General features: G+C 33.7%; 1 protein-coding gene across 8 annotated transcripts in view; it reads right to left on the minus strand.

Annotated features, from left to right (window-relative positions):
* centrocortin (cerebellar degeneration-related protein 2-like) overlaps positions 1-26,145 on the minus strand; it is a 200,138-nt gene that overhangs the window by 11,225 nt on the left and 162,768 nt on the right. For 4 of the 8 annotated variants that reach the window (XM_031978432.2, XM_031978437.2, XM_031978436.2 and 1 more), the window contains 3 exons: positions 2,681-2,793; positions 2,364-2,512; positions 1,116-1,299 (listed from right to left, as the gene is read on the minus strand). In XM_031978432.2, the coding sequence (XP_031834292.2) occupies positions 1,116-1,299; positions 2,364-2,512; positions 2,681-2,793 (446 nt within the window). Of the gene's footprint in view, positions 1-1,115; positions 1,300-2,363; positions 2,513-2,680; positions 2,794-4,821; positions 5,267-9,993; positions 10,187-19,389; positions 19,910-26,145 lie in introns of those variants that run through there. The other 4 variants (XM_031978434.2, XM_031978433.2, XM_031978435.2 and 1 more) reach the window with 4 other exon arrangements.

Below are 26,145 nucleotides of genomic sequence, written 5' to 3' on the forward strand. Positions count from 1 at the left end.
TTTACATTGCTTCCAATCAAGCAACTGTCTTTGGAAGTAAATATCTGCTTACATTTTAGATAAAACATTTAAAATACCGCGGTATTATTGAGTTGAATATTTAAAAGTATTTCGAATGTAAATGGTTAATGTAATATGTTCGCACGGAAATAAATGTTGAAAATAATTTTTAGGCTTAGGGTTCGTTTCAAGGCATACTCTACAAGTTATGTGCTTTAATCATGAAGTAGAGCGTATTAATTAATAAATTATAGTAGAACCTAGATTAATCGAGTCGCAAATTTTAGAAATTAGGATTTCTATTCAATTTTGTTAACATATGAAGATAAGTGAGTATATCATATACACAATAAATATTACTTTTGTAATACGTGACCGTGTACAATCGTTTTCAGTTTTCAGTCCGTTCAGTTAATACATTTTGAATTACACCATTTTAATTTAATTAAATTTTGTTATACTATAATAGTATAATGTTAAAAATGAAATATTTATATATAATTCGCTCCTCTTACATTGGAGGGAAAAAGTTGAATGTGATCTATAATTTGACACACTCTCTAAATATAAACATACAAACTAACTAAGAGAAACCTCTTTAAATAATAGATTAAGTATAAAGCGTGAATTCTGAATGTGAAAAATATCTAATAAATCTATCCTATAGGTTATTACGATGATTAAAGTGATCTCAAAAGAGATTAATCATTTTTAGAAAACATGTTGAATCTTTGAAGCTATAATGAATATATTTGTATTTTCTTATCAAAAGAGTATAACAAAAATTTGGAACTATAATTGAATCGTTATCATTTATTGGCAATATATAGTGATGTTGTATTGCTGTTAGTGAAACAGTATTCTACGAGAGATTAAAAACTGAAACATTTCTAGCGAATTAATATGACAGGATACTTTTCGCACGAAACGAGAGGAAATTCCTAGGAAGTTATCAGACTGTATAGAAAATAGAAACTCTGTAGCGAAATTTCAATTACTTTTTCACGATGAAACCGAGATTCAACGATCGAAGTTCATTGGTAAACAGACGAAATGAGAATCATACGATTTATCTGAGATCGTGCAAAATGAATTTGATGAATATTAATAGGTACCTGTTGTATGCTGCTACCCGGCGTGACCGATGCTTTCCACAGAGCAGTCTGTGTTTGCGCTGAGTTCGTCGATGGACTTGAGTTCTTCTGACGGAGCAGACTTTCATGTTGCTCGTTCATCTCGTCGATTTTCTTTTGTAGTTCCTCGCATCGGGCTTCCAGAGTTTCGATTGTTAAGCATTGACTGTTAAAAGAATCACGGAAGATGTTTGTTATTACATTATAGTAACTATAGAATAATGAAGTTGTAGTCATCATCGATGACTCGTCAGGCATAATTCGTATTGTCATGAACCTTAACTGACATACTTCTGGGATTTATTCGTCAATTAAGAAATCATGTGTTCGTTAAAAAAGGATTATTAAAAAGAGGGTATTATCGAATTTGATATAGTAAATATTTAGAAAATATATCACATATGTAAGGCATATGCATGGGTGAACGCTTTTGTGAGTAACTATACGAAGACTCCATATAACATCGAATTTTATGCAAATATAAAAGGTAGTTTTCCAATTTTTTTTATTAATTCTCGACTATATTCTATTTTCTGGAAATACAATTTAAATAATGATTGTATGTACATCATTGTTATATTAAATAAGTTATTTCAAGTATTCCAAAACATAATACATATTAACTTGTGAAATGGATTAGATCTATAGAAAGCGTATTTTGGCCCATTCGATTATAAACTGAAAAATTATAATGAGAGTGCTTCGTTTCTTTTTATTTAATTTAGACATCCACAATAATTAACAAATATTTAAATTAATTTATTGCCTATCATGTTTCATTGTAAGCTTGCCATCTGTTCTTCGTATGTATATTTTCAATCAGATTATTTAAAATGCAATATGAAAATTGAATACTTGAAATGATAAATTATTTTATATTGTAACAAAATAATATATTTTTTGATCAAATAATAGTAAGTAGTATAATAATAACTTTGTTTTAATTGAGTGATTTCTTTCACGTTACCTTATTTTACATAACAAAATGAATCTTTTCCTTACTTGGTTAACATTAACAATGAAATTCTTCTGTTTGGCATGAAAGACTGTGCCTTAGAATGAAAAGTTGAAACGAAGACAGGAAAAACAGAAATATTAAATGTATGAAAGAATCTATTTAAAATGATCATCATCATTATTAAATTTCTTTAACAAGTTAATAGAATTATCTATTTAATTTAGTAAAGAGAACATTAAAGTACTGTTACAGTGCTACTGATGTTTTCATACCTTTTAATTAGTTTCTTATCGCTTGTGTTCTCTATAACAAGGCGATGATTGGCCCGTTCCAAATCCTGGATGCTCACTTCTAGTTGTTCGTAGATTTTCAGTCGTGAATCATTTACTTCCCTTAATGCAGCAGTTTGTTTTTTCATGTACTGAAAAAAGTTCACATGTCAATAACAAGGAATAATTCATTAATAATTAAACAAGAAATAAGTTAATTGGTGACGAAATAAGTAATAAATTAAATAACTAATTAGTAATTAAGAAAGGGACACTATAATTAATAGAAATATGTAAAGATATGGGTGTTGTGTAATTACCTCTATTTCTTGTGCTTGTTCTTCAACGGTTGACTGGTGTAGCTTAATGATGTTCTCTAATTCTTTATTCCGTTCCAACAGTGTCTTGCCAAGTTCTGCCGCCAACTGCAGATCTGAGAAAGGTTAACAGTCTATTAGATATATTTATATTTTGAACTGTTATAATGTTTTATTGTTTAAAAATCCAGAAATTATAAAGAACACGACAAGAAAATATTTTATTGACGCTTGATTTCAATGCATGACTTACACATATAACATTTAGTTTGTTATACACTGCATTTACTGAATTTCATAAAAATGTAATCTAAAAAAGCGATTTCTGCCTAATCAATCATTATTAATAATTAACGAATTGTTTTTTACTACATTTAAGTTTTATTAATACTGCCTAAACAAAGTACAATAGTAAGTATGACATTTTAGATATTCAAATTGAGAGAAAATTATTTAATTCGTTAAGTTCATTAAGCTAAATGCAAGAAAACGGTTACGTTGGGCTTTGTTGGTGATTTTTTTATGGAGATTTACATATTTGCACGTGGAAGTAACGTGTAAAATCTGCTGAATAAGTATAATACGATAATAAAAGTCGAATTGCTAAAGAGTAATTGCAATTTAATTTATTCAATCAATTCTTCAATTGGGTATACGTTTTTTTTAAACAGTCGATTATTCAGAATAATAATTCTCACAATGTATTGTTTAATACTTGAACAAATCTTATGATATTCAATTCGTTACAGCATTACAATCATGTATGGCATGTTCACATGAATTTGGAAAAACATCTTCCAAACAATTGCTTAGCGCCATGCGCACTGGTAGTGCTCTTAGTAATAAGAGTTTATTATTTTAAATTCTACTACATACAATATGTATTGGGTTGATGCAAAAGTTTTGACGTTTTCTTTATAAGAAATAAAAAGACGAGTCTCCAAGCGTGTAAACTAATGGAGAGGTTATACTATTATTTAGTTAATTATGTCACTAATAAATATTTTAATTCGACGTCAGTATTCATCGTGCAACTGAAACCATGAACTCCAAAACAGCGCAAAACAGCGCAAATCAGCCTATCAACATTTCGACAAAATCAATCTTTCTTCTCATCTTCGTTCATTCATTCACTATTCTGTTGATACCGGCTGCAAGCATTGACTACACATACATTTCTAATATTATTAACTTTTTAATCGTTGTGCCCGCGACATAGGTGTATGGGCACGACGAATTCACGAAGACCAATATTAAACGGTGGTCATCGATAACCAGAGCTTCCAAATTACTTGAAAACAATGTTAATTTGTCAGATAATTAATGTCGAATAAGAATGTTTAATAGCGTAAATAACTGGATGATAGTCTGACGTAAGCATTTCAATACCAAATAATAAGTAACCGATGTTCTTTATCTTTGCTACAAAAGAATAAGCGATACACAAAACTTTGAAGGTTTTCATGACAGTCAACGTGTTAGTGTTTTTAAATTCTGGAGTACAGTTTGGTTTTCCAACATCAACGAAAACCTTCTCTTTCTAGGAATCGAATGGCAACAATTTTATGTTCATAAGCAAATGGGAATAAGGCTGATACTTGATTTAATGCTCTCGAATAACACAGTTTACCAACAAATTCAGCAGTTAAGGGGTTAAATACGCCCGTGCAAGCTGAAAACAGTTATATCAATAACTCATACGGATAACGTTAAGGGAGCACACCACCTAGAGACGTCCTAAAGGCAGGTAAATTTTACGAATTTTTTGTTCATAACTATTAAGTGAAAATTTCTGATTTCCTCTGGGCGTAGTATTATAATCTTCCTCTTTATATTTATATTATTTCTTAGCCAAAATGTTACAAAACGTCGCAGTTATTTCCTAGCTTTGGAACCCCTTTCCGTAAAACATCCATTGCTGACCGACTCGATTGCAAATAACAGAAACATACGAAGACAAGCATTTTCGTGGATTTATAAACAGAAATATATTATATAAAATGTAACGTACGGATTCTTCGAAATTTTAATTATTATGAAAATGTCAAACATTTGAAGTGCAAGAACTTGTTTTCACCCCAAAAAATTAGCTACAAATGTTTATAAAAAATTAAGTGATTAAGATAACTCATATATTCGCCTACGGAAGTTTTTACTGTCGTAACACGGATCATTCCGCCCTTGCCAGGGTCGATCGCAATTACTTTCTCCAAAAGCCAGTGCATCGGAGGGCTGTTGTCCTCGACGATGACCATGCTTCCGATGACTAATGTTGTTGTTTGGCCAGTATACCATTATTTCCTGGCGATAAGGTTGTGTAGACACTTGTTGAACCATCGCTCCCAAAAATGTTGTTTTAATTGTTGCATGTGTTGCCAGGGCGAAAGTCGCTCCGGTGGCAATGTCGTAAAGTTGCGGTCAAGTACGCTCGTTGTTCTATCGTCGATGAGGAAGTGCTCGGGGGATTAGAGCGGTCACACCGTTGGCATCGGAGAAGAAAGGACATACGGGTCGGGAAAGAATGGTTTCAATCTTCGCTACGTACGTTGAAAGGCATTCGTAGGACAATAGATTATCCCCGATGACTCGCGTGATATAGTATTTTACTGCCTTGACAGCGGCTTCCCAAATCTTACCGAGCTGTGGTCAGCGTGGAATTGTCTACCAATTTGTTTCCTCAGACGCGAGGTTTTCCGCTACTGTTTTGTTCTGTTCGGTTGATTTTACAAGCGCGCGCGTGTAACTCTCGTGTTTCGTATTTAGCGTTTATGAAATTCGTCGCATTGACAGAGTATATGTGTTACGGTTTAAGTTATTAATCGGTTTCTATTATTATTAACCGGCTATTACTGATAATAACCCAATAAAAAGGTTGAAGTGAGTAATTTATAAGGATTTATCACAGGAACTGATGGTTGTTAATAATTCATAACCATCAACGGTAAGTTTAATAATTTTTAATACGTTCAGTTCGAGGCATGCTAAGAGCGGACAAATACCACATCCGTAACCGTAAATATTTATCAAAGAACAATTAAAATGGACCGCAACTCTGGAGGATAAATTAATTAAAAATAAATAAATATGGGTCGGAAAATTTAATAATCAATAATAAAGTAATAAATATTATAAAATATATTTCTATTAAATTTATTGCTTTACTGATAATTATTAATAGTCACCGGTATATGTATTATTATTATTACCAACCGAATTTATTATGTGAATCGTAACATATGTATATACACATCTGAGCATTTACTCCGTCTCGCGAAGAAGCGTGTCCAGAGCGTGGCAAAGCAAGCGTCGGTATTTAATCACTTAAAACTGTCTTCGACGATAAATTATTTATTTTTTCAGATAAACGTGTAATTCGTCTTTGTTTCGCTATAGTTTTTTCGTAAGAATATATTACAGATGCGTTTGTTCTACGATTTGGCGAGTATAAACTTTATTATTTGATTTGATTACGCGCAATGATAGATTTTTCAAATTAAATTCCACAGTTAACTGGTTAAGTCGTCTACTATTTCGAGATGCATTGCTCACATGCCGAAACAGACGAATATTACGAAGCAGACCTTGACCTTTCCCCGGTAACGATGTGTTTTTTCTTTAACACGTCCACTGCGGAGTTAATTTTAGCGAATTTTCCGCTTAAGCTTATTTAAAATTTTGATTTGACAGTCCCTAGGGATCAGTATCGCAATTACGATGTTAATTAAAATTGGACCGTAAAAGTCTACCGCTCGATTACAAACACGGTCTCGTCTACCGTCAGTTGCTGGTGACCTGGCACTCTCGTCTGAATGGTCAGATTCGAAAGTGCACGCTTTGCACTCAGGGATTTTCGGTTTTGGTATATGATTGGTTGACGCTCACGCACACTAATCGAGTTGCGCAGCAAAGAGCGCGAAGAGCCGTTTCCGGACTCGCAATAGGATTTCTCGGAGTGACTGTTTCTGCCCTTATGACGTCACGAATGCCAGGTTCCCAGTAATTGATGGTAAGTACGTGAGGCAATTCTCGGTAAGGTCGCTCATACGGTAACTTGCTTCCTTTGGTTTTGCTCGATAGCAGACGATGCATATTAACTCTTAGGTTGCCAACGTCGCTGTGAGCGACGCTGAAAATTTGTCCAAAAAGTGCCGGCGTCGCTCTCAGCGACTCTTTATTTTTGATAGTTATAAATGTAATCATCAATGCAATTTTTCATATTTTCTATTGTATTTATCGCTATCAAAAATAAAGAGTCGCTGAGAGCGACGCTGGCACTTTTTTGACAAATTTTTAGCATCGCTCACAGCGACGTTGGCATTCAAAGAGTTAAATAACGGATCGCACTCTTACTATTCGGCACTCAATGTTTATCTCAATGTATATTCAATATTGCTTCAGTAGATACCGGTTTGAAAATTGCGTTCGTGTATATCGCGAATTATTAGGTTTGTTGCGTCGTGATCTTCAGGGATTGACATCAGATGCTCCGAATTGTATGGCAGTCTGGTACGAAACAGACGACTTTTGAACCTTAACCCTTTGGTACTCGAGAGGCGCCTTTCAATCGCCATTTGATTTGATCCAACAAAATTATAAAATTAAAAATTTAATATTACATTTTAAAGTTAAATAAAATAAAATTGAAGATTCAATATTAACACGTTGAATGCCATGGTGATCACCGGTGACCCTCAACCAAATCGAATTACTATAGTTCACTCAATTAAACGATGATTATTTGAAGACATTTTTATATTATAAATAATGCTACCGAATGCAGTGATATTCGTTGAGAATATTTGTTGAGAAAGAAATTCTCCAATATTAAAGTATACAACTTTTTTTGATAGAAATAGGCTGACAGCAAAGGTGTATATAGTGATAATCGCTTAAATTTTAAAGAAATTTCCACGGTTAAATTTTAACAAAACATCCCCACTTTTTCTCACTACTCACTGTCTTGAGCTCAGTGTCACGTGATCACATTGACAGGGACAGAAAATAAATACAATAACTGGAAGAGAAACAGATACGCTTCAATAAGGGGCCGTGTAAATAGCAGTAGTGCAGTGATGAAAATTTCAGGTTTAGTCATTTCAGTCTTACTAAAGATTGAAACAGATTTAGGGCAAATGACCTTTAATTTCGTTACTTACATTGAGTCGGTAAAACTAGTCCGAGTTACGTCGTGTTTGGACTCATTTTAATCAGAAAAATGTCAACAATTCATCGGCACTACGTTTGAGAAGGTAAGATTAAAATCACTGTAATTGAAATTTTCTGCATTGTATGTTTAATTTATGTTTAATTGGAGATCGAAATTTTTAAATTTAAGCGACGATCACTGTATATGGTTGCCTGTCGCAGTTTAAATATTTTATCAGATACTGAAGTAGTAAAACAGTGTACATTATAATGTGCGCTGACCCTGAAGGGGTTAACGTATGACTCGGTTAGGATCGTGAGCGGTAATTGCGCTTCCGTAATTTGCGCGGTCATGGCCTAGGGTTCAGAAATGTCTACCTGACGCGTAGAGGACTTTACTGTGGACGTTCCCGGTGTTTGATGAAAAGCGTCTATATACTTGAATATCAACTCCCCCCAACCAGTTAACTGTGGTTGATGGATATATACGTTATCTTAAAGCTTGAAATGATACATGATGTAATTCTTTCAACGATAAGTTATTTATTTTTTCAGATAAATTCAAAATTCTTCTTTGTTTTCCTTTAGTTTTTTTTTTAAATATACCCTAGTTGCATTCGTCCTGCGTTTGACGAGTACACACTTCATTTTCTGATTTTATTGCGCGCAAAGTGACAGATTTTTCAAACTAAATGTCACAGTTAATAGGTTAACCGTTTAATAGCGTTTGCGCTGGCGTGAAGATATTGTGAGTATGAATGTTTGATTGTGCGTGTAGGTAGCCGGCGTCGTCTTGCGACGAAATGCTGCCGATACGTTTTGGAAAAGTAGAGTGTCTGCGTTTCAGAAATGGTGTGAGGGATTCGAATGGGTGATTGTTCGTGCATGTGGTCGGCATCGCCTCACAGCAGGGTAGTACCGGTGTGTTTGTAAATTAGAGTGACCGCGTGTGGAAAAGTCGAGTGCCTGGAGCAACATGAAAGAAGATTGTTTGGGACCGTGAGAATGAGACGTGAAAATGCAGCGTGTACAGTTGGGAGATGACTTGATGGCGAGACTGAGAAATGCGGGTCTCATTGGTCAGCTTTCATCTTTCCCCATCTCATTTTCGATACTGATTCGCTATTCGTCAATACGATTACACGTAACCAATCAAAACCATAAACAAAATCCCTAGCGACAGATTCTTCTTACCCCTGTGCCATCCTGCCAGACATCAAATAATTTCCCAAGTGTACCGTTCGTTATAGCGAATCTGGCACTCGTAACGTCATCAAAGCAGGAACAGTCGCTCCGAGAAATCCAATTGCGAGCCCAAAAATGGCTTCTCACGCTTTTTGCTGCGCGACCCGATTAGTCTTAACGAATCATATACCAGAACTAAAAATCCGAGTAGGCAAAGCGCGCGCCTTCGAATCCGAACACTTAGACGAGAATGTCAGGCTCGTTGCAACGGATGGTACTATCCATTGCTACCCGCAGCAATTCCACTTCTCGCTGGAATTGTTCGAAGGCGTCGAAATCTGATTATAATCACGTCGTTCGCGCCCGAAATTACAAGACAACGGATGGATCCACATCAGTACACGATTCGATGAACTTTGCAAATGTTGTAAGTGTCGATTTATGATATGTCGCGTATGATTTACTCATTCTCAGCGGAAGCCATTCTTAATGGATTCAGGGTATTTACAGGAATCGACGATAAAATACGATTATACAAGACTCACGTTACCGAAGTTGTCTCACTGCTGATTGCGCAGACTGAAAAAGGCGACGGTGATTCCTCCGCAATTGCCACCGTTACACAAATATATTGCAGGGGTTGCCCACACGCCCTTGTCGGTGTCTATTACGGGCGGACGCAGCAAGAAGATCGTTTAACATTGAATCCGAGTTCGAAGGACCAAAAATGTTGATTGTCGTGCGCACTGGTAGTGGATGTAATGATACGTGTGCTTAGTCGAAGTCCTTTTCACGATTTAACGATTCGAGAACGCATTGAAGAATTAGCATCGTACGTTACAGTGCTTCGAAGACGGTAAATGGTTATACATGATGAGATTGCCGGAGTTACGTTGATTTCGACACAATAACCGTGAGCGCAACGGGGTCACTTCGAATTTTTACTCATAATTGAATTTCGTCCGCGGACAACGGTCCTTTTGTACCTTCTATTCGAGGCGTTGAGAAGCCGTAGAGAGGTGTTAGCAGCCGTCTCGTCATCCTTGTTGTAGACGTGTAGTTAGAGTACTGCATTGTCCTCTGTCGCGGGCTCTGAGGTTTGTAAACTCGGCACGACGTCGTCTTCTTCGTTGTACAACGGTTTACGAGTGATATTATTATGGCCTTTTACGGTCGGTTAGGCATTCGGTCGAAAAACGGTTGAGGCTGTTCGAAGGCGTCAACATTAATCCCTTGGTCTATGATTTATTTCTTAATATATTCGCTCCCGGCGTTATCTTCGATGACAATGTTCTCAATTGTAATATTTTATTTGATCCAACAAATCTTCTGAACAAAATGTTGAAAAAATTAAACTGAAACGAGTCATTGAGTTCCTGAATATAATGCCACAGTTTATAATATTAAATAGTAATATCTATAGGATTAGTTTCATTTTCTTTATGTAAAATATACGATTGCGGAGATTTGAAAAATGTGACGCTGGCAGTATTAACTATGATCGAGATTACTATCCTGTCGTTAATAATTGACTAGGAAAAGAAAAAATTCTGGTGCTTATTCTATGTTTGCGTTTACTCTAAAGGTTAACGATTGATAATACAAAATAACATTTAATTTATATTTTAAAAGAATAAATAACACTTAGATTTCTCAAATTCAGTTTAAATGGCAATAATTTTAAACAAATACAAGTATAAATAAGGTGACCGAAGTATGAAATAGATGTATGTAAAGAAACTAAATTCATTATCGATAACGTCTACATTTCAATGTTTATTTCTTTTTTCATAATTGTTGAAAGAAATTTGTATTGTTAAATGCAGGGTTAAAAAGATGTTTTTAAAATATTTTAATTTACAGGAACTGAAGGAAATCTTTAATCATTTGATACTACATTTACGGAACGAGATGATGAGTCATACTGAATTTTATAAACATTATTTAGTATATGTTTGAATCGACTTTAATTGATGCAGTCACGAAAATACGTATCGTAATTATCTACTCTCAAATCTCTAGTTTCCAAGATTTAAATGAATGAATATCAATTTTTCTAAAACAATAGAATAAACTGTATAGTAAATATCCGTAAATCTAATGTTGAACAGTTCGTAATAAATTTCGTGGTTTCTCTTGCGGTTGAACGTGTAAGGATGTGCGTGCGGAGATCGAGTGGTTGATTTGCTCGTGGTGTAATTACATTTCGAACTAACGTGTTTCGATTTATTGTTAGCGTTTTTTTCTGTTCCCCGCCGCATGAGTCGTTGCGTGCTGAAGATCAGGATGAAGTATAGACTAATCAACAACTGCAAATTGAAAAGGTAGCACTGGATGATTCGCGTTAGTAAATTTCGTCGTAATTACTACACTGTCCGATATACGATTACCATCAAACTGCAGATGTTCTTATAAAAGTGTTCTGTAAACGTTTTGTACAGATGTTCTGCAAAAGTTCTTAGAAAAGTTTTTATAGAATTTTAAAAGTTCATTATGATAAAAGAATAGTGTTCTACTTAACACTAAAACTACCGAGCATTTAAGACGATTGACACGTGATCCCTATAAAAATTGTAAGAATAAATTATTTTCAGATTTTTTAGGCATTCGTTATAGTATTTAAGTGAAACCACTTATTTTTAAAATCATTTCGAATATTTAATGCTTTGAAGATATCAGTAATTGCAAAAAGAAAACCGAAACCAATCACTTTTACTCGTACGGTAGTTATAATGTTAATGCTTAATCATTAAGAATTTATTGAAAAAAAAAATGGAAATTGTATCAGTATTTGTAGTCTAATCATCGCATACGGATGACAATTTTTTATACAAATCAATTCATTAGCTGCAGTCAAATTACTTTGAAGAATAGCTTTTTTACATTGTGATGTAATTCATAAATGTGCAAAGTATTAATTTTTAATAGAATAATTACGATATTAGATTTCAGAATTATATGCATCATAGTTTTAGTGCAATATTGTTAGTACAATTAATAAGCACAATATAACTACACTATATGATTCATAGATATTTATTTTTATTATCTTAAAGAATGGCAAAGATTGCAAAGAAACTTTGAAAAGAAGTTGCAAAATACAATAACTAGTCGACAGTTGTAAATTGTAAGTAAGTGAGTTTGCACTTCAGATCGCTTATCGTAATTATATATTCTTCGTTTTAAACGGGCAGTCAGAGATCAAAAGTCAAAGTCCAATTCTTTAATATATTCACGTTATTACTCCTTTTATAGACAGCAAAGTCTTCTCAAACTCATTGTGTAATAACTGCAAGCTTAGCATATGTTTAACTGCAAAATGTAAGTATGGTAGATCAAATTTTAGCATGAATTAATACAGCTTCTATTTTGTTATTTATTTTATAAGTTCTTCAACTGGTAAAATAATTTTATTATTTCATTATTCTTCGGTCATACTTTCTTCCGTTAAACAGTTCACAAAAAAGGAAATGTCATAAATCAATAAAATAAACTGTTCCATTCCATTATATTTTCTGCTAAATAATCTATAAAAATGTGAATATCATAAACTAGAAAAAATTAAATAATATTCTCTGTTTTTTACCGCTGTATATTGCAGCGTAATTCAAATGAATCGACATTTTCGAGCATCAAACGGTATCGACGGAATCACATGCAAAGGCAAAACTTTATTTCAGGATATCATTATTTGTAAACTCTTTTTACATTTATCGACAGCGTCCGACCAATAAAAACTAATTTTCAAGTCTGGAGCTAGGAACCTACTGGTTTAGAAGTTGTGACTGTATAAGGATACAGGACACGTCAACGTTGTATTGATTTCGATTCACAATTTATACAATTAAAAGGAGTAAACATCGATATTATTGATAATTCTACAGCTCTAGCTACCGTTATATTATTATGTCTCAGATAAAAATGCTAGCGACAAGAATACGGGTCTAATTGGTCAGTATTTAATTTGTTCCCATGTTATTTTCGATACTAATATAGGTAATTACCATTCATCTCACCCGGAATTACCCTAATTAACCCATGCATTTGGCAGAGCGATTGGCTCTATAAAATATGAAGCAGCCAATTTTCACGAAATTATCTGCATAAAGAAGCATTACAATGTTTGGGCACTAAAATTTCGAAACGTTGGAAAAGTGGGGTTGAAGTGACTTCGACCTTCAAATAGCTCAATTTAATTTCTTTAAGGTTTCTGACACATATGTGTCTATACAATTTATTTTAGTTCAATATTAAAGCCCAATAATGAACACCTTTATTCGCATATTTTTCATGATTATTTTCATACGTCCTTGTACAGTTCACTTCTTATGAATTTACATGATATAAACTGCAGTTAAAGGAAAACTAAGATCAAGTTTGTTACGACAAAAAATTTCACAAGGAAGTAATTTAATTATTTAATCCTACAGTGACGAACGATGTAAACTTGTCGGATTGTTTAATCGAGGAATATACAAGTTGAATAAATTATATATTTTAAAGAACAAATTGTTAATCATATTTGTAATTGTGAAAATGTCAGACCGCTTCACCACATAAAGAAACAACAACATTCAGAAATCAATAAATTGTTACAATAAGAGCACCAAACACTAATTTACACGTTTATAATTTATATTTCGAATTGTTAATTCAGAGTCAACGTTGTATTGAAGTTTTTTAAAATTCTACTGTTGCTTTGTACGTGGAACTATGTTTAGAAATATATTATACTTAAAGACACTTTTACTAATATTTCCTTCATCTTAAATCATTCTTACCCACCCTTTTGCGTTCCATTACAAAATATCTTTTAATAAATCGGTACAAACCATAACATAAAAGAAAACAAAATATTGGAAAGAAAAGCTAGTAAAAGTTTTAGAAATGTATTTGATTTGATCTTATTTTAGAAATATTTATATCGCATAGCTTAACAAAAAAGTTAGCACAATGATATTTCACAAAACAAAAGTAAATTTTATTCGGTGTCACTAACTTCGGACAACGTATAAGCAATACTGCATAAGTGATGGGGTGAGCGTAAACATTTATCAAGCAACGTTTATAAAATTACATACAATACGTGTCAAAGTGACGCGTTTTGTAGATCTACTGTTAAAAGTATCAGGAATCAGAATGATATGGTTGACCGTTCGAAGCAGGTGAACTTGACTGTGAGTGGTCCGATTCACGGCATTCCGTCGTTCTCAAACTGACGACCTCCAATCCGACCAGCCCACAGGCAACGAACGTGCAGCCGTGTTCCAGCTAGGGCCAAGGACCTTCGGTGCCGGGAAAACGACCCAACTACCGTTTTCTTTTTGCCACCCCCCGCTGTCATTATTGTCGCCCGACTTACAATGCTCGCAGATGAATTCCACGCTCTATTGACTTCCCAAATATAAACCATTTAACGCTCAGTCATTCCTGCCGTATTTCTTTCAAAGAGTAAATCCAGTTATACCTGTCATTTGACTATCATTTTCACACGCAGATTTCAGTCATTTCGAAATTCCATAGCACTAGTGACAGTAGGGAAAGATGGCCTACTTTTTAGGAAAAATATTACATCACAAATATCATTGATACGTAACAGAACAAATATGTTTATCAAAGTAAATACACAGAAAAATAATAGTTGACAGTAAAACAATCGTACTCGTCAAAACGACAGTTTTCAGTTTGTTTGTTTCGTAATGATTGATATCTTAAGCGATAGATATCCGAAATAATTTAAAAAATAAATAGTTTCACCTCAATGCTATAATTAATATATGCAGAAAGCGAAAAAAAATTGTTACAATTTTTGTAAGGATTATACATATTAATCATGTTAAAAGATCGGTTGTTCTATTATTAAATAGGCCTTGGTGCAAGATACAGTGTACCACTGAAACCAACAGAGAATATAGATGTTTGACAATCTAAATGAAATTGAGCCGTCACGCCCAGAATTTTATCCTGTCATAATGATTTCGTGGATGTTTATGTAAATTCTTCTTTTCATAGACTACTGACGAAAATTTGGATTAATTGATGTGGATATAATGAAAAGTCAGTACTTCTGTACAAAATGAATTAATTAATATTGCAGCTTTTACTTATCACGATAAAATAATGTTTCTATTGTAATAAAACCAAGGACGTGTTACTGGCTGTGAAATCGTAATATGCTTCAAATTTCGGACAATACAACGTAATAACAATATTTCATATTACAAAATGTAGACCATCAATATTATACATTTAGAATAAATTTAGTATACAAACAGTGGACTAACCGCATCGATTTCATTTGAAAAGGTTCTGATTTTATCTTCTTTTTAATTCTATATTATATTTCATATGAATTCGTTTAACAAAATGTGAACTTGCAAACAGATGAACAGTTATAAAATACTTGTTATAAAATATCATTTAAATTGTGATAAGTTTCCTTTATCGTTCGTAATACAATGATTTTAATATTATTATATTATAATGTATAAAATATATTTTGCTGTCATTGTGATTATTCCATATTTGTGTTTAATTATTATCAGTTTTTTGTTTCAATAATTCATGGCTTTAATCCTATTATTTTTTAATATTATTAATGTAAAATAAAGTACCCTACAGAATAAATTATAATTTCTGTTCCTGTTACATGTTTTACTTCAATACTGTGAAAGAGCAAGCAAAATTGTTAAAGTGATTCAGTTAACTAAAATGTCTACTCGTGCGATGTGGCGTGTTAATCACTTTTTTTCGCAAAATGTTTCATTATCGTTTTCGGTTTAATTAATTTTCTCGAGTGTATGAACCATTAAGCTCGATTCGATTTAATTAGCTACACAGTTAAGATAGTATTAGTGGATTTTAGAGATTCTATTAAGGAAACACTTTAAAAAGTAAAGTTAAATCTCGGCTGTAATTAAAAGACGAATTTATCAAAGTATGCACTAGCAAACAGCAAAATTATTAAATTTTATTTGCATAAGAAAAAGACATAATATCACCGCTATTGTCTGTTTATCATTTTCGCTTGTTTTACATTTTGTCCTAGTAACAATCATCTATTGTCAGTAATTAAAATATTCTCCATCTTAACTATCTGATAGTAAAGGTAAGAAATTGAAACGAGGAAACTTGAAATGAACTTTCAACTATCTCAACGATAATTGACCGGGTTAGCCAATATTTCCAAGATATCGTCGATTTTCTGTTTATCTTTATAATCGAAATTTATCTGTGACACAGGTATTACTTTGCCATACAGTTGTTAGGCATTATTCGAGTCATTTGAATACGCGAGTCAAAATAAAATCCTTTCCCTGATGTATTCCATTTCTTCCTCTTGTTATGCTAGATTTTTATAGGTTATCATCGCATAAAAATATGCTGAATGTTAATTTTTACAACACTTAAGTCCGCTTTATTGCTCGATTCCAAGTTCTATGTATTTATAGTATATACGAACGAGCGTACCCGGATAAAATGAAAACGATAATAAAAATTTAACAAGTTTTTATTTCACGTTTCGTTCATTAAAATCCTTAATCTAGATACTAAAACTTTTACTTTTTCCCGTTCAATTATAAAAATCTGAATTCACTCGAACCGTCGTAGCGTTTTCTTTCTTTCTACTAACCGCAATAGTATTATGACAAATTTATGTTATCGTTTGCCTATATTTAGCTTGGAATTCAGTGAAATATGTCACGGGAACACACGATAAACACAATGATAAATAATAATTTATGGAATCGTTTTTCTAAATTTGGCATGGAAATTGGCTGAGGAAATATTTCACGAGATAAATGAAACGCTTGCGAGAGAAACTCGTTGAAGTATGAACTGCTCTTACCGGAAAATCAGCGTTTGAAACGAGACACATCGTGCGGACAATTTGATATTATAAATTTGAAAGGTTTGTTCGTGTATCTATAACAAATAAATACATACGCTGTCGTGGAAAATTAATTAATATGCATTATTATCCAACTTCGGTGCCAGTGTTGCATGAATGTATTACTCGTGGAGGTATTTAGTGTTTTTTTACGAGCTAATTAAGTAGCGAGTTTGCAATATTCTTTTCACTGCGGAAACGAAAATCGAAATAAACACCAGAGAAAGAGGTTCAGACATCCCATATATGTTTTACGACACGATCGTTCATTAAGCGATCTGTTTTTTCTAGTGCAGTTCGACGGGTACAATGTATTATTCTTCAATAAACACTAAACGAGATTCCTGGCGAAACAGAGCTCATAAATTAGACGATTTCCGAAAAATACACACAGGTATGTTATTTCTGCGCAATAACTTAATACTAAGTCTACCAAGCAGTTAAATTGACTTTCTAGAAATCCTCTATAGAAACTCCAAGAGTACATCTATTGCAACTTTAATTGATTTACAATTTAGTTTGCGTATTGATAAATCAATTTCTTTAATAATATCTCAAACAAACATCTGTTATATTTTTGATAATTGTAAAAAGAGGAAATCAGAAATAGGTCAGTCTGATCTGTCTGGTGGGTTTAATATTAAACTTGCATAGTAAATATACCACTCGCATGTCTAACATAAGTAAATACCCATAGGATGTAAGGTTACAGAGATACGAATTAAGAAACAAACCACGTGAAATCGAGTAATCGTCTGAAGATGATTCCGCGGAATGCATCTTGCACTAAATAACGGAATAAAATTTATAACGAGACACTCTGTTACCTATTAATTCTGAATTCTCGAAATATTAGTCGTTCTACCGCTATCAGGTTCGTACACATGAAATGTCATGCTCGTCCAGTCACTTTTACCGTTGGATAAGATGAAGTGGAAAATATTCATTTATAGATTATCCTGCACGTTACTGTATGCTAACAGTACGACAACCGAGCGTTTAACACGATTCATTTGTAATACTTATAAAAATTGTAACAATAGATTGTTTTTCGCTTTCTTCGTGTATTGGTTATAGTATTGAAGTGAAACTATTTACTTTTAAAATCAATTCAGATATTTAACACTTTTAAGATATCAATAATTGCGAAATAAGAAAACTGAAGTATTGAATTTCTAGTATTAAATGAAAAAGAACGAATTTACTTGAATTCTGTAGAGAAAACAACTGAAGTGTCAAAATCTGTTAGTGACTTTAATTCTTACTCATTTTCATATTTTCTTCTACGCAATTCGTTATGCCCTCGCGACAATTACACAAAACTGCTTCGAGTCACCATTTATGAAACATTATTACGTCGTTTTGAGCTTTGAAAATAAAACTTGGAAAAACGTAAACATTTGTATTATCAACGCAAGAGTTAAAGATTTAACAATTTCGAGTTGGAAATTACATTTTGATTTTGTTGATTACGTGTTCATTCGGGAGAAAATGTATTCTTCGAACATTTAAATTCCAAGATTTTTCTTAAATTGCGTCTAAAATGTTCCTAACAGAGAGCAGTGAAGTTTAGCAAACAGCGAAAAGCTAATATTTCATAATAAACTATTAACTCTACACTTTATAGTATTGAACTAGACTTATAACAAATATTTCAATGAATTTAATTAACTACAACAGACCTGAATATTCCACATAAATTAACGGAAAAGACTATTTCTTGCTTATAAATATTCAATCTTTTTAATTCATTTTTCCCTGCAACGAAAACATAATTTCTTATCCCCCCCTGAGAAATGTAAACAATAAAATTACTCTTGTAATCCCAATCAAGAAAAAGTCTATAACGGGTTAACTTCTGTTGAAAAAGAAGAAACTTCGTGCAATAATAACCGAACAACATAATGAAACATTCAAAAAGATGTTTACTTCCCTGATCTTCATTCAAATATTTTAATATTCCTTCATCAAATACTCATTGTTTTCGTATTATTTCATAATTTTAATTATCTCTGAACGAATACGTATTAATTTTTATTTTTATATTAATTCATCATTTTAGCTTCTTTTTAACAAGCGTGAACTCATTCGTTAAGTTCGCAATACTTTATAATCTTTTAACATACTGAATTCATATTCCAAAGACAGGATTCAAATATTTGAAATACCCTTGGTCAAGGGACACTGCAACGGATTATGTTCGAGTATAAACACGAATTCGCCGTTTCACTCCGATCATAAAATGTGTTACAATCGCAGCACTTGTGAAACCGATCACCGCGCAGAAATCCTAGAAACGCCGATCACGCTCCGCTGCCGAAAATCAGCGGAACATAGCCGTCGACAAGTAATAACACGTGTTACCGGTGGTCCCGGTCGCGATTCCTGATCTCACGGCATCACCATTTTAACCAATTCACAAAACTTCGACCCATTCCGCGGCACAGCGATCGTTAACTCGCGTGCGGACGACGCGACGTTTTGATAATACCTTCCGGACCTTGAAGACAAGAGAGCTCGATGGAGTAATCCCAACATTCCAGCGAGTTCATCTGCGTCTGCGGGTCCCAGACGACGTCCACGCTTGGCCCGTTCATCTTCTCGGATCCAGAGTCACGGTGCGGTTCGCTCGGCACGCCTCCAATTTGAATTCACTCTCAACTGATATCGACACACTGCCGCGATTTTACCGTCGGAAACCAGAGGAAAACGAGCGAAACGCGATCGAAACGCGATCGAAACGCGATCGAGACGCGATCGAAACGGAGGAAACGCGGGAAACGATCTGCGTTTACTGCGTTCCAGAGGTCGAGGGGCTGGTAGCTGATACACGATACGACAGAAATTCGGCTCCTTCGGGAGCGTCCATCCAGGTGATACGATTCGCGGACGGACTGTTCCACGCGGAGAACTCGGGTTATCGACCACAACCGGTTCCACCAAAGGTAGCCGGTCTTCTGTGAATCGCAAGGTAACTGCGGAACGTGTGCACCCCAAACGCCGAATGCCCATCCACCGCTAACGTAACTCCCTCTCTTCGAGTTCCTTTCCCCTACCACCTGCATTCTTTCAGGTATGCCTCTTTCTTTTTCCAGCGTGGAATGCCTGTCCTCTTTCACCTCGTGGTAATTCCCTTCCTGACGGCACGGTTGAGCATCTTTCCTCAGGTACTCTCACTCCGTACCGGCCACTTCTTCTTCCTCTTCTTCTTCTTCTGTTTGTTTCTCTTCGTCTGATTTTGCTTCCTTTCCCTTCTTCCCATTTCTTAAACGCGCGTCCGTTTCTGCCGGGCTACACCTCTACGATGCACGTGCAGAAGCTATTCCTGCCAGTTTCTAACGTATCGACAGCCTTCAATTTCATTGATTCTTTTATATGTCGTCAAGAGCATTTTCTTACGCGTAATGCACGGAAACTGGAGGTTTCCGAGACGATCGCGAAAAACTTTCGCTACCACACGCTGAATTCTATGCCCGTGAGCGTGATTGTGAGACTGCTGCAAGCGTACGAGTATCCATGAGAGGACTACCAGCATAACTGTGTGCTCGCCGTTTTGTCGGCGCGGCTTACATCGATGAGCCATTGATCTTCTCGTATACTCTCTCCGATAGAAGTTCCACGTTGCTTCTTATGTTTCTTCGTACATATAGAAATGAGTTTTACTTAGGTAATAAGGATGGGCATAGGTGGTGTTGGTTTTTTTTTGTGAAGTGCGGTGCAGCTTTTACTTTATAATTCCTGAACTGGAACTTTTGTGGAGTGGAGTATCTAATAAACAACGAATGTTTGGAATAATGCGCGTATCACGGTCCGCGACTTGCAAAGCTCATACGAAGGGATCATGGAAAATTTACTAGAAAAGGAAGAATTCGAATGCTTTGAGATGTAAAGTGAAATCGGAGAGGGCCGAAGAGCGATGCGACAAATATGTGGTTATGCTTGTGGGATCTCACAGTAACGCTCACGGATATAGAATTCAAAGTAGTAGTAGTGAAAATTTTTCGCGATTATCCGTGCATTATGCATAAAGACAAAGTTGTCGAAAATCATGCCCTTGAGAACATATTAAAAAATCACTGGATTTGAAGGGTGTTGGTACACTAGATTCCACCCGTTGTCCCACTTCTGATACATTTATTTCGTATAACCGTGTCCCCGAGCATGAGAACCGTCGATGTTTTCGGACCACGATTTTCTTTCGTTGGACTCCGGAATTGTTGGTTCTTGCCCTGCCACGACGATCGAAGAGATTTTCGAGGGTACATTAACCTCTTGCGCTGGAAAGAAGTGAATACCACGAACGTCGAGATGGTTTTGTTCAAAAATTGTCAATGACGTCTTATACACACCAATAGTCTTGGTGCATTACACGTAATGAGTTGTTTTAAAATATATCACTCTATTCAAAATTATTAATTATTCATGGACGAGAATGTCCAAGCTGCTAACATTTCTTTTCATAAAAAACTGAATTATGCATCCAAGTCTTAAATACTAAAAGAAAGAAACCACATGTCAGTCTCTCGTTAGTTGAATAATTAAATTATTCATTAGCAGTTTTCGATTTTCGATATCGAAGCTTGAATTAGTGTACATATCAGCGTAAAGTAATTAAAAATAAAATTTTTCGCGCACGGCTTTATACTCAACGGGTATATACTCGACATTTTAAAAGTGACCATTTTGTTTGTTCTTTGAGCATACTCGCCGTGTGAAAATTTTGTAAATGTTTAAAACATAACGTTAGTAAAAGGATAAAAAAATGTCATACGGTGGTATGTTTTATTTATATTATTAATAAAACTACAATGTTCAATGGTTATCTTTGATTTTATTTACTTTTTTTTTGCACTTATGATTGGACGATTTTAATTATCATACCGAGAGAGATTTTTAACTAAATTCTGCAGATCGCAAATTAGAAATTTGAACTGGTTTTCAGTTTACTGATCGAGATTTTTTTATTAAATTTTGTTTTGTTACAGAAAGAAAAGTGTTAACAATTATTATGTTGGACTTACAAATGATGTCATTTAATATTATTATTAAATATTTTAGCATATTACAATATTCCCATTAGCATGTAGAAGATTTTTCAATGAAAAAGGAAAACAATTTTCAAATCTGTGCATGTAGAATATTTTTTACAGGAACTCTTCAGATTGTTTATTCGATTTTAATTATTTTCTTTATCTGTATTTATAATTTTGAATACATTAAAACGAAATTACTATAATTTCCAATATATTACTTTTGTTTTGAGCTGTGTAGAAATAATACACCATAGAAAAAGATATTACGTAGTTGTACGACATTCTTTTAGAACAAAATTTCAGATTATTTTAAATTTTAATAAGTAAATTACGAAATAAAGAAGAGGAGGCTAAAATTACTGTTTATGAAGATGTAGGACCCTCCAGCAGAGAAATTGTCCTAAATATAAAGAGGTCACGTCATATAATGAATGATTATATCAAGTTACTGATACAAAGGCACATTTCGTTAAGTTTGCTAATCAGATTACATTAAAATGCAACGGCAGTTTACAAGTCGGCAGATTTCAGTTGTTGAAAGTCATGTGCAATAAGTTTTACGAAATAGAAAATGTTTTATCCGGATTAAACAGATTTCACAAGGACCTTTACATTGAAAAAGGAGTAATGTCTGTCTTGCTTCTAACAAAACAAATTTATTTGTATGGACCAGAAATGTCGAATTTTACCGTCACTATATAGTATGCAAATTTTGTCGTTGAAAGTGTTCTGATTTAATTAGGTGCATTGCAATTCTTATTAGTTACAATGTAATGACATCAATGTGTCAAGTATCAATGAACATAAACTTGGAAAGGTATCTAGAACTTTCAATTCCCTTCACTGAACAAGTGTATTCCGAAGGTCATATATTTCAGTACGATAACGCTATTATTCACAATTCAAAATCAAGAAAGAATGATTTCAAAAGAAAGATACTGAATATCGTGTAGATGTTAAGTTAAAAACAACAATTGTACTTTATATTAAGGTGAACTATAGATGTTTCTCATATTGCTTTAGGAAAGTCATATATTTTGTTAAATTAATCGTCTGACTAAACACGTGTTTAGTTTTAGAAGTATTTAATTGTCTTTATTATAGACCAAACTTCGTGACAATAATTAAACTCTGTTTATTTTATGTCAAACAACCAATTTTAACGAGAAAATAATATTAACTATGAAGTTATGGAACTTTCGCTGATTGCAGACTGCGGGTAATATGAAATTGCACGCTTTTACAAGTGCAAGTCAAAACAGATAAAAGAGCGGCACGTACACAGAAATTCGTTTTATTAAAAAACTGTTTTAAGCAAATATTTTTTATTTAAATGGCGAATTCTTTCGTCTTAGAATTTTGAATTACTTCAATCTAAACTATTTTATAGCTTATAAAATATAACGGTTTATAAATATAACTTGTATAAATTATATTTTATAAATATAATTCCATTTTCTAAAGAAAATTCCATTTGTCAGACGATATCTTTCTAACCTACGTTATTGTTTTCGTTTTCGTCGAGCTACGAAGGCAGTATTTGAGAGTAAACGTATACAATTTCAAACACGTAAACCACCAGTTGTTATCGATCACTTGTTATCTATTATTTCATGCCACAAAATCATGAAGCAGAAATAGAACGTGCCACGTTTTTGCAATTCCGCATCGGTTATTAAGCTTCTAACATGTAAAACTTGTGACATCACATTTCATAGTAATAATTGCTTAGAATTCTGTGCATTCCTAGCGAATATATTATAACTTTTGGATTGCAACGAATTACAATTTCTTTCTCACTTCTTTATTACCAGACTGCGGATCTTTATGCATTTACAGAGGAAATTGGAAAGTGAAAAATTACGCAGACTGATCATGACATGAAAACATATTAGGTCGTCTCATAGGTTCCCATAAAGTATCCAAAGTATAGTGCTTTTTATAATATTCGTTAGGAAAAACATTTTACGTCGTAACTACATTTTTCTAACTATGCTTTTAAAACTTTGAATTCCCATAAATATCCACAATCTATTTATTACTACCGAGACAAATAATAAATTCTGACATACTATTTTTAACGAACACACACATTTTCTTAACACTCTTAAAGGTGGATTTCAGAATTTTCAAGTTTAACTTCAGTAACAGTAATTTATTCCATCTAGAATCGACCACTGCTTTGTCAACTTGAAAGTTTAAAACTTTCACAGAATGAACACTAACAAATGTCACCTTGTATCTATTTTTAAGATTATTTTTCAAAGACGTTATCAGCAGTAGCCAGTTTATCTTACATGCCGATCTCAATATTTCTAAAGAATATTGAATCATGGCGACGATTATGGATTTAAATTGGATTTTCTTGGATTTAGTAACTGAAGTTCCAAAAATACATTGAAGTATCATAACGTGACATTCTTTCAAAACATAAATCAAATTATTTTTTTGTATAATTGAATTTTTCTAATGGTTAAACCTTTTCCGAATATAAAATACTTTTGTAAAAAATTATAACATAAGTTCGTTAGATATATCGCACATAAATAAAACAAAATAATATTAAAATGTCTATCTGTAATTATAATTAACATTTAAACAACAAGTAGACTCAATATAACACTGGAAAATTGCAGGAAAAATGCATGTAACATTTTTAGAATAAGCATATTAATAAATAAATCGACTAAATTAATCAGAGATACAAGCTTAATTATGATTCTCATCATTCCATCAATCGTATATTGTTTATATCGTGTATTGTTTCCTGTGAAATGTACGCAAACGCTATAGTGACCTCTTTTCTGGCTCTTAGGTTGCTTCAAGACTACTTTAGATGAACTATTATATGCTGCCGGTAATTAATTCGGTGTAATTACTATTATTAATTCCCTATATCACACGTTCCACTTCAAACGCGTATGTGCTATTACGTATAAATGAATACAAGAAATGAACCTTTAATTTCGTTGATTAGATTAAGTCGGTAAAACTGGTCCGATTTACGTTGTGTTTGAACTCATTTTAATCAGAAAAGTTTCAATAATCCATCGGTACTACATTGGAGAAGGTAAAGTTAAAATTATTGCAATTCAAATTTTCTTCACCGTATGTTTACATTTGACACGTGCGGCATCGGTTTGAATCAATTCTCTGGCTTTGTAAGGCTATGCTCGAGTCATTTTAAGGGGCAAAAGGGTTCGCTTCTCGTGAGAATTTTTCTGATGGAGCTCGAAATTTTAAAATTTAAGCAAGAACCACTGTAGGACATTATGAATATGTGACCGACGATCATTCCCTTGACACTTATGCAATTTCAATAATAAAAACGAATGGCTGTGAGCACTGTATGAAAAAATCATTTACTTTTACACAAGTCATTACCTTGTTTATGCTTGTTACATATTATAAACAGTCGTTCAAGGTCTCCTATTATTTTACGTAAGTAACAAGTGAATAAGAAACGTATTTCCTCGATAAATGATTTTATTCATGAATGAACAGCACGCTTTCATTGTATATTGAATTAAAAATTTCTCCGATACAGCTTACAAAGATTGACCGTATACAGACATTTACTTTCTCCATCAGTGGTCTTAATTTACCAACAACAAAATAACAGCAACGTGAAACACGTTCATGCCGGCACGTACCACTGGTGGTACACAACTAATTTATGGTATTAAAATAAATCAATATTAACAAGTAAGTTATGTACCACATTATTTATTTACATTCATTCAAAATTAGCAACTAATGTTAGAAAACCAGAGGCGTAACAGGAGAAATGCACTTCAACATTATTTTCGCAAACATTGTTATTATTACGATCTATGATTAAAGATATAGAAACATGTCCCGACGTGAATGTTTTAATCCAACTTTATTCGGTATTATATTGCATTTCTCGCGCCAGTGTTCCTTTTAAATGCACAAAAACCCGCAGTCTAATTGTTACAAAATCCCCGGAACATTTTCGCTCCATTTGTAACGACGAGCGAGTTATTTTGTAACAATCCAATTCCGATTCGCCGTTTACTTCTCTTAACCGCTGTAACGATTCCGCAGGCAAAAGCCGGTGCCCATTATGCCTCGTAACTTTCCATTATTTTTCTGTGCCGTTTGCATTTCGATTTGCAATGTAAAGCGGACAACGTGAATGCAAAAACGGTTATGTTTACAGACGCAAGCAGTGCGGCGCGGCGCGGCACGGT

The sequence above is a fragment of the Nomia melanderi genome, chromosome 11 (assembly GCF_051020985.1).
Source record: "Nomia melanderi isolate GNS246 chromosome 11, iyNomMela1, whole genome shotgun sequence".
Lineage (NCBI taxonomy): Eukaryota > Metazoa > Arthropoda > Insecta > Hymenoptera > Halictidae > Nomia > Nomia melanderi.